The sequence below is a fragment of the Nerophis lumbriciformis genome, linkage group LG03 (genome assembly GCF_033978685.3).
Source record: "Nerophis lumbriciformis linkage group LG03, RoL_Nlum_v2.1, whole genome shotgun sequence".
NCBI classification, from domain to species: domain Eukaryota; kingdom Metazoa; phylum Chordata; class Actinopteri; order Syngnathiformes; family Syngnathidae; genus Nerophis; species Nerophis lumbriciformis.
This window is the reverse complement of record NC_084550.2, coordinates 13661180-13670981: the sequence shown is the minus strand read 5'-3', so window position 1 is coordinate 13670981 and position 9802 is coordinate 13661180. Positions and strand designations below refer to the sequence as shown.

General features: G+C 46.2%; 1 protein-coding gene across 2 annotated transcripts in view; it reads left to right on the top strand.

Annotated features, from left to right (window-relative positions):
* Window positions 1-1963: 1963 nt before the first annotated feature.
* The window catches only part of LOC133579580 (uncharacterized), a 107444-nt gene continuing 99605 nt past the window's right edge, over window positions 1964-9802 (top strand). The window contains exon 1 of one of the 2 annotated variants that reach the window (XM_061934062.2): window positions 1964-2435. In XM_061934062.2, coding sequence (XP_061790046.1) covers window positions 2054-2435 — 382 coding nt within the window. In that variant the 5' untranslated portion in view covers window positions 1964-2053. The remainder of the gene's footprint in view (window positions 2436-9802) is intronic. The other variant, XM_061934066.1, reaches the window with a different exon arrangement.

The following is a 9802-nucleotide window of genomic DNA, read 5'->3' as shown; positions in this document are numbered from 1 at the left end:
GTCTTGACACTTCACCCACCTTGCTTCTGATGCCACCTTCACTAGTGGATGAATGTGCAGGATTCCCTTGAAAAATAGGTTCTTAATCCAATGGTACTTTCCTGGGTATTTAAAAGTTAAAGAAAAACAAAAAGAAACAAGTAACACACCATTTAAGTGTCTCTGCTTAGGTTTAAGGAAAACTATTGAAAACAAAACATTATGGGCGTTAGCAAGGAAAATCCATAAATTAGCCGCACCGTTTTATAAGCCGCAGGGTTCTAAGCAAAGGAAAGAATTAGCGGCTTATAGCCCGGAATTTAGGGTAGTATTGATTGTTGGGATGTGTTTTAGGAAATGTCTTATCATCTGGCGTTTGTTAGAATAAACTGTCAGAATTGGGGGCATTATTTTCGTGTTTGTCACCCACGGCTGGATGTCAAAATGCAGCTGCAGCGAAGGAGGGAACATTCCCGGTTGTCATGTGACCGTGTGATGTCAGGGAAAGAAAGAGAGCGACAGAGAGACAGAAAGCAAGGTGTAATTTAGCCCCGCAGCTGACGCGCGCTGAGCCGAGAGAGAGAAACCGAGACGACCAGACACACATTCGCTCTTATTGGCACTCGCCCTGCCTCGCTTGTGAATACTTGCACACGTGCTTCGCGTGCACGGATAACACCTGAGCACCTTGGCACACACACACAACTTCCAGGCACCACTTTAAGGAAAGCATGCATTTCTTTCTTTGAGCCCTTATGTGCAAAGGACCTAAATGACCCTTCGTGGATACTAAGGAGGTGGTGAAGAAGAAGGACCAGAACTACAGACAAGACCAAGAAGGACTAAGAGCAGTAAAAGAACAAAACTGCACAACGGGAAAGTATCCTTCTCATCTGACTCAGAGTGGCAGCAGCCTGGTATTATTGTTGGCAGCAGCGGGTGCAGACGACCTTCTCGTGGGCATCAACCTACAAACACTCTTATGGCTGCCAACACCCCCGCTGTCCTGACCTCTTCCACCTCTTCTAGCCTAGGCTCTACGCACCATGGTGGCTTGTACAACCCGGCCACCACCGCACCTGGGGGGAAGTCTGCTGATTTCCCGGAGAAGGGATCCAAAGTGACTACTGGTGCTGAGGATGAGCTGAGATTAGGGTGTGGCAGAACATCCTCTGGAACTGTGGTAGGAACTTTGGATCTAAGGTTGCCTACTCTGAAGGTAGAAGATGATGAGTCTCCGCTGCCACCTTCCAGTCTAGGCTCTACGCACCATGGTGGCTTATACGACCCGGCAACCACAGCACCAGGGGGGAAGTTTGCTGATTTCCCGAAGGCGGGATCCAAAGTGACTGGTACTAAGGATGAGCTCAGATTAGAGTGTGGCAGAAAATCCTCTGGTACCCTGGATCAAAGGTCGCCTACACTGAAGGTAGAAGATGATGAGTCAACAGGTGTTATTAGACCAAAGGATAAACCAGACGAAAGAGGGGCTAGGTTTTCACTAGGGAGTGCAGGACAAAGTCCCAGCAGCCCACTTTCTTCTTGTTCCTCCACATCGTTTGCATTAGCCTCACCTGGGGAATCATTAATAAACTCTACAGTGGAACCTAACCCTGCACCAACCTCTAATTTTGGCTCAAACTTTCAGCAGCAGAACTCAAACTGGTCCTTTCCCTGTCGAGATGAAGCCTACAATCAACAATCCCAGGAGTTTACACAAAGGAAGGGGACCGTTCTTCCTCCAAGACAGGTCCCATTGAACCACTCCTTTGAGGGGTGTGCCAGTTCAAAGATCGGTGACAATACTGCCTGTTCTTTGGAAATTCAAGACCGGATTGAAGATACAAGACTCAAGTCACCTTTAGGAGGGGACATTTCTGGCAAACAACTTCCTGGCACCACTCCCGCAGTAGGAAACCTAACAGGAAGTAACATTAATGTATCTCCCAGCCTCTCGGAACTTCCTGCCTCAACTGAGGGCGGCAGACTGACAGAAAATGGAAATTCGAAATATAACGGACAAGCGGGAGTAAGTGTTCCACATAGCAGCGGTGTAACGGAAAGTAAGAATAAAATGTCACAAGATTCAAATAGTATGGATGATGAGAAAGCGGGATTCGGTGTGGCTGCGAACCCAGGGAGGAAAGATACTCCGCCTCAGCGAAGTGTAGTCAGACGAGCAATGTCTGACTGTTCCCACCTGTCGGTTCCCACATTGAATGCCAAAATGTACCCCAACAATACGGGTGGCTCATCCACAATGACGTCAAACTTTACCGTGATGGAAGCAGCATGTCCGACCAGGGCGCCATACCCACACATGGCTGTCCGACGCTCGCTCACAGTCACGGGTAGCACGGAAGCCTCACCTCCATTATTGCCATCATCCCCACCACCTAAGAGACATCACGGCAGCTTGGAAACCAACGTTTTGATTTCTGTTCCCACCCCGGGAGGTATGTATGGCTGGACATGGTGAAGAAACTGTACTACTCAGGTACACATAGAACTAAGGCTACATTCAGGGTAGGTCCAATCTGATTTTTTTTGTCAAATCCAAGCTTTTTATGTAGTCGTTCACATTACTAAAAATGTCTAACGTGAACGCAATCCGACCTGTATGCAGACATGGCATCATGGCGTCACAGGTGCTGCAGCGTTTACGGGAGTAAACATGGCTCCAGTTCTTGTAGGTCTCAGTCCTGGTGCATTTGTGACAACTTCAAGGATTTTGTGCAATCAAGGTCAACATTTTCTGAACTGAGGTTAGAAGATTCTGTTCATAAGTTTTATGGACAGAATTTCTAGGCGCAGTCAAGGCGTTGAGGGGATCTGGTTTGGTGGCTGCAGGATTAGGTCTCTGCTTTTTGCAGATGATGTGGTCCTGATGGCTTCATCTGGCCAGGATCTTCAGCTCTCACTGGATCGGTTTGCAGCTGAGTGTGATGCGACTGGGATGAGAATCAGCACCTCCAAGTCCGAGTCCATGGTTCTCGCCCGGAAAAGGGTGGAGTGCCATCTCCGGGTTGGGGAGGAGATCTTGCCCCAAGTGGAGGAGTTCAAGTACCTCGGAGTCTTGTTCACGAGTGAGGGAAGAGTGGATCGTGAGATCGACAGGCGGATCGGTGCGGCGTCTTCAGTAATGCGGACGCTGTATCGATCCGTTGTGGTGAAGAAGGAGCTGAGCCGGAAGGCAAAGCTCTCAATTTACCGGTCGATCTACGTTCCCATCCTCACCTATGGTCATGAGCTTTGGGTTATGACCGAAAGGACAAGATCACGGGTACAAGCGGCCGAAATGAGTTTCCTCCGCCGGGTGGCGCGGCTCTCAGAGATAGGGTGAGAAGCTCTGCCATCCGGGAGGAGCTCAAAGTAAAGCCGCTGCTCCTCCACATCGAGAGGAGCCAGATGAGGTGGTTCGGGCATCTGGTCAGGATGCCACCCGAACGCCTCCATAGGGAGGTGTTTAGGGCACGTCCGACCGGTAGGAGGCCGCGGGGAAGACCCAGGACACGTTGGGAAGACTATGTCTCCCGGCTGGCCTGGGAACGCCTCGGGGTCCCACAGGAAGAGCTGGACGAAGTGGCTGGGGAGAGGGAAGTCTGGGCTTCCCTGCTTAGGCTGCTGCCCCCGCGACCCGACCTCGGATAAGCGGAAGAAGATGGATGGATGGATGGATGGATGGTTAGAAGATTAAGTAGGAAGATGGCAAGCTTTTAGGTTCTCGCGGTTTGTGGGACATTTGCTTTGACGTCAGCTCCGAAGAACGTGTGGGTGAGCAGTCAGAGACAGGAGTGGTGGAACTTTGAAATTAGTTCCTAAAGCATTATTTCCGTCTGTCTTTTGCTACATTTTTCAACTGCCGTAAACTCATACTTTTTTCCTACGCTTTGCACCCTGCGGCTCATAAAACGGTGCGGCTAATTTAAGGATTTTTCTCCGATGATGGCCAAACCCCCCCCCCCCCAAAACAAGCAAATACACTAAAAAGGTGTGTTATTCTTTGTGCTATGGCGCCACCTTTAGACGAGTTCACTCACTGCAGGTTCTGCAGTGCTCTTCTTTTTAGACTGCACTTTGAACCGGAAGTAGAATTCTGTCTTTTAATCGTCCACAGCGTTTCTACTCGTATGGATTCTTCATTCATCACTCCAAGCAACGTTTGTATGTTTTACTATACAACTAAAACAATTCTTACTTACTAAACCGTCCCATATGTGATGTCTGTAGGAGTGTTTTCATGCATATTTGTATGTGCTATCATAATGTAATGAAACTAGCGTTGTTATCATTAGCTAATATGCTAACACGTTTATGAATTTGTTTGTTAGTATTATTAACTTACAATATTGTTTCAGTTTTGTAAATTCACCAAAACGTCGCCGTGGACTTATTGAGTCTGTTTAGCTGATTGGAGAGCTAGCTTTTGCCGTTAGTGGGTCCATGACGATGACATATGTTTTGTTTGATCAAACGTTTTACTGCCGTGTTAGAGACACCGTTTGGAAACAATCAAGTATGGCTGGGCGATATTGCCTTTTTTTAATATCGCAATATTTTAAGGCCATATCGCGATACACGATATATATCTCGATATTTTGCCTTAGCCTTGAATGAACACTTGATGCATATAATCACAGCAGTATGATGATTCTATGTGTCTACATTAAAACATTCTTCTTCATACTGCATTAATATATGTTACTTTTAAACTTTCATGCAGAGAAGGAAATCACAACTAAAAAAAATCACTATTTTTTTCATACGGTGTTGATCTGGAAATGTTTGCTTCGGCATTTTGATGGTGTGGACGTGTGGCACCGAAACGGCGATATTGACGTGCGGAGGAAGCACTCTTCATTGTCTAGCGGGTGACTTTTCAAATGATGCTACATATTAGCAGTGTAGCCGAGTGTCCTGAGTTCGCCTACACAGCGTATTTATCTAATAAAATAAACGGGAGACATTAAAGCAGGTTCGGTAGCCACCGCTTCTTTAATGTCAACATCACACACCTCCTTCCACAACCACACACACCCTACGTCACAGCCCTAGGGCAACAACTCTGGAGGGACAAAACTCCTCCTCCTTACCTAACACACTCCGGTAACTTGGGACACCCTGAACTGTTTGTTGCAGCAGTAATGCTACTTTTTATAGCAACGCTTTCGCCCCACACTTGACAAATTACGGTTGTCTGTTCAACATCTTCCCACTTGAAGCCAAACCACCGCCAGACGATGGACCCCTGCTGTTTTTCTTGGGAATTAATTATTCCTCCACTTGTTACCAGATTCACACCTTCTTTCTCTCGTATTCGCGCTCGCACAACTCCGCTAGCATCACAGCTAACATTAGCCATGCTGCTACCTCTCTGCTCGGAGAGGGTGTATACTAGAGATGCGCGGATAGGCAATTATTTCATCCGCAACCGCATCACAAAAGTCGTCAACCATCCGCCATCCACCCGAATTAATATTTAATCAAAACCGCACCCGCCCGCCATCCGCCACCCGCCCGTTGTTATATATCTAATATAGACGATGCAAGGCATTAGTGAGGTTATAAAGCTTTTGCCTGTTAAAGAAAGGAGACTGATCCAATGCAGCAGAGACATTCGCGTGCCACGCTGTCATGGCCCAGACGCACACCAGTGCGCAATCATCTGGGAGCCGCGCTGAGCGCACCTCCAAGCGCGTGGAGGTGCGATGTCCCTCGCACCCGTGGCGGCTCCACCCGGGCTCGCGCCCGAGGCTTCAGCGCGCACCGCGGCTTCAGCGCGCACCGCGGCGGCCATCCTACTCGTCGCGGCTTAGCCCTCGCGGCTCTCGCTGCCGGCGACGGCCGGGTATGAGCCCGACGCTCCAGCGCCATCCATTTTCAGGGCTAGTTGATTCGGCAGGTGGGTTGTTACACACTCCTTAGCGGGTTCCGACTTCCATGGCCACCGTCCTGCTGTCTATATCAACCAACACCTTTTCTGGGGTCTGATGAGCGTCAGCATCGGGCGCCTTAACCCGGCGTTCGGTTCATCCCGCAGCGCCAGTTCTGCTTACCAAAAGTGGCCCACTCGGCTCACCAGGGTAAGCCCCACCCCTTTCGTGAGCGCACTGCGCGCGGAGTGACCCCTGTTACGCGCCCCCGGCAACGGGGGTGGCGGGCAGGTAAGCTGCGCGGGCGGAGCGCGCGGAGTGACCCCTGTTACGAGCCCCCGGCCACGGGGGTGGCGGGCAGGTAAGCTGCCCTTACCTGCTGCGCGTGACGCCGGCCGCGGCGAAGGCGGACGAGGCGGGGTGTCGGTGCGGTGGGCGCGGTGGTGACCCTGGACGTGCGTCGGGCCCTTCTCGCGGATCACCTCAGCTACGGCTCCCGGTGGGGCCCTCTCGGGGGAAGGGGCCTCGGTCCCGGACCCCGGCGAGGCGTCCCTTCTCCGCTCCGTAAAAGTGTCCATCTCTTTTTTTTTTCTTCTTCTGTTGTGGCATATGCTGCAGGTGCCTGCTCGTTTTTCGTATGTGGGTAACAACATTTAACTATGTATATATATTTCCGAATTGGTTTAACTGCCACCCGCCTGAATCTATTTAAAATCTTTTTTTTTTTTATTTCAACCGCCCGACCCGACCCGCGGATAAAATCTAATTTTTTTTTATTTCAACCGCCCGACCCGCGGATAATCCGCGGACTCCGCGGTTGTGTCCGCAAACCGCGCATCTCTAGCGTATACTATGTGACGTATGACGTAACAGTATGTGACGTGTGTAAGAAGGTGCGCTTGTCTGTCTGTGAGAAGGAGAGACTGGAAAGAGGAGGAGAGCCTGTAGTGTAATGCCCGCAGCTAAAAGCAACTGCGTGAGAACGTATACTCGATATCACGATATAGTCATTTTCTATATCGCACAGAGACAAACCCGCGATATATCGCGCATATCGATATATCGCCCAGCCCTACAATCAAGGTATGTCAATAAACATTTACAGAATCTTTCATGTAAATAACTCATTTCACAACGTATTCATCTGCGGCTTATATATGGAAAATATATATATGTTTGTTTTTTTTTAGTAATAGCAGCTTATATACCTCGCTCTATAGTCCGGAAAATACTGTATTTATTTAGCAACTTTCTATTTTGGCGAAGAACCATGACGCTTGTTTTCGATGACGCATTGGTCGGGTGAAAGTGACTCAGTTGTTCAGACTACAGTCGCATCGGATACATATCTGATTTATATCTACGCACGAAAGAGGCCTTGGTCGGTTTTAAAAAAAAAGTGGAATTATACTGTTCACATTGACATAGAAAAAATCGAAACAGGTCACATATGGCCGAAAAAATTCTGAATCGACCTACTGTTTGAACAAGGCCTCAGGTTGGTCTGTCTGGTTTTTAAAGCATTTGTCTTTATATTGCTGACTTACCAGCACTGTTAGCTAAATGTCCTGTGACCAGTGTTGGGTTGGTTACTGAAAACCAGTAACTAGTTACAGTTACTAGTTACTTAATTTCAAAAGTAACTCAGTTACTAACTCAGTTACTTACACCAAAAAGTAATGCGTTACTGTGAAAAGTAACTATTTAGTTACTTCTTTCTTTTTTTTTCTTTTTAAGGCTCCCATTAATGCCCTTTTATCCTTCATATCAGTACTGTTATTGCACTGGAGAATAATACAATCTGTTGATCAACTTGACATGCATTTGCATCACTGAACTCTGCTAAGCAATGTGCTCTACATACAACACACAAAGACAAAGATATGTTTCAGAGGGCCAATTTATTTCGGGTAAGAACAAATTGACAAAACTATTTCAAATAGCGGCAACATAACATACAGTACATAAATAACAAACCGCATAATTACAACATGTCACAATATAGCTGTAAATGTGGCTTCACCCAAGGAAGGCACACATGACATGATAATATGTCATGTCACTATATACAGCATACATACTGCTATACACACGCCTAACCAGGCCTTTTTCTCTCTCAAGGAATTGTGAAATAAAATCATGTGTTGAGGAGATCAACACTGTACTGAAGCCCAGAACACTCTACGCATTTCCCCAATTTTAGTTTAGAGAAAAGGAAAGATTGGCCTGGCCCACTAGGATCCCTCTTTATGTTTGTGAACTTTATAGTCTATACATTTAGAGTGATGTGATAATCAAACACTCTAGAAGTCTAGAATGAAACAGTATATAAGAGAATTGACAAGAGTGTGTGTACCTTCAGTGCTGAATGATGAGCAGAGGCAGAGTTTGGAGTGTTTTCTTTAGCTCGCTTTCCATGTTTATGTATTCACTTTCCATGTACGTGGAAAATGTTTTCTGTGCCATTTGCTGTTTGACGCCGGTATCATGCTAATTAGCTGCCTGAAAGCGGGTGACTCCACTGTAGAAATAACCTTCATGTCTTCTAGCACATATGCTGCAATGGCTCTATCAATGTTGTTCCGGCTCGCAGTCCCTCCGTTAAAATCCTTAGGTGAAGGTGAAGTGGCATCGGAGTCTGTGTCTCTCTTTACATGCTTTGTCGAAGCCTGTTGCTTTTGTAGCTGTTTCAGCAGAATTGAATTGCTGTTTTGGGCAGTAGATAGGATCTTTGATCCAAGACACAACTTACATTTAACTAAAATGTTTTTTTCATTGTGCTCGAGTCTCGACAAAATACAAGTAGTGAGAATATCTCCATATTAAGAAACTCTGCTTCGGCTCCGCTATGATGTCCTGTTAGTAAACACAGACCCCACCCACCACTATCCCCACCCACACGCACACGCGCACATACAGAGCGCGACATACAGAGCGCGCCTTTCCATAGATCAACCGGTAGATCGCCTCTTCTGCAGCTCTCCAATAAAACACAGTTTCTAGCCGATACTATATAAAAAATAACTTAAAATAACTCAGTAACGCATCATGTAGTAACGGTTACTGAGTTCCTGAATATAAAAAATAACGCGTTAGACTACTAGTTACCGCCGAAAGTAACGGCGTTACAGTAACGCGTTACAAAGTAACGCGTTAGTCCCAACACTGCCTGTGACATCTTTTATTATGTCGTATTATTAACAAGTTCATGCAATGGGCCAAAAGTGTCCATGTAACACTTTTGTCCTTAAGGTTCACTTATTTATTTGTCAGGGGGGGAAGGAAGTAACGAGATAAAGATAGAGCTGATTACAAATACTTGATTTTAATAAATCAAGTGTCAGTAAATGTCGTGAATATTGAATGGAACGATTTGCCCGAAAAACAGGCAATGTTATTATGATTCCCATTGTTATCGATGCCCACCGGTTGACAAAAATCTCCTGATCGCGATGTAACAATATCGCCACTTGTGTGGTTTCTCAGAGGCCATAAAGATGCTCCAAATGTCTCAGGAATAAGGCAATATTTATTTTGATGTTATTGGTTTCATTAAAATAGAGAGCTTGATTCACATGTTAGTTATAAATATAATTTGTGTTATGATGCATACAGCAGATATAGTACATAGAGCATTACTATAAGTGTCTTGCCAAGGCTGTTGACCGACCACAAATCTTGATTGCTAGGAATAGACAAGGATTTCCACAAATAACCTGCTCAACGAAAATAACTCAATCATTATTTGTACTTGTAAGGAAATACAGCGCATCATTTACTTATATGATCCAATCAAAGAACCTTCCCTAGACATGGTGCAAAAAAAAAAAAAAAATCAACCAGCATAAACACTCAACAAACATGGTCACACATAACACAACCTACTCATTGAACTTTGTAGATATTATAAAAAGCATCCAATCAACAACAACAAAACATACAAATCTAAA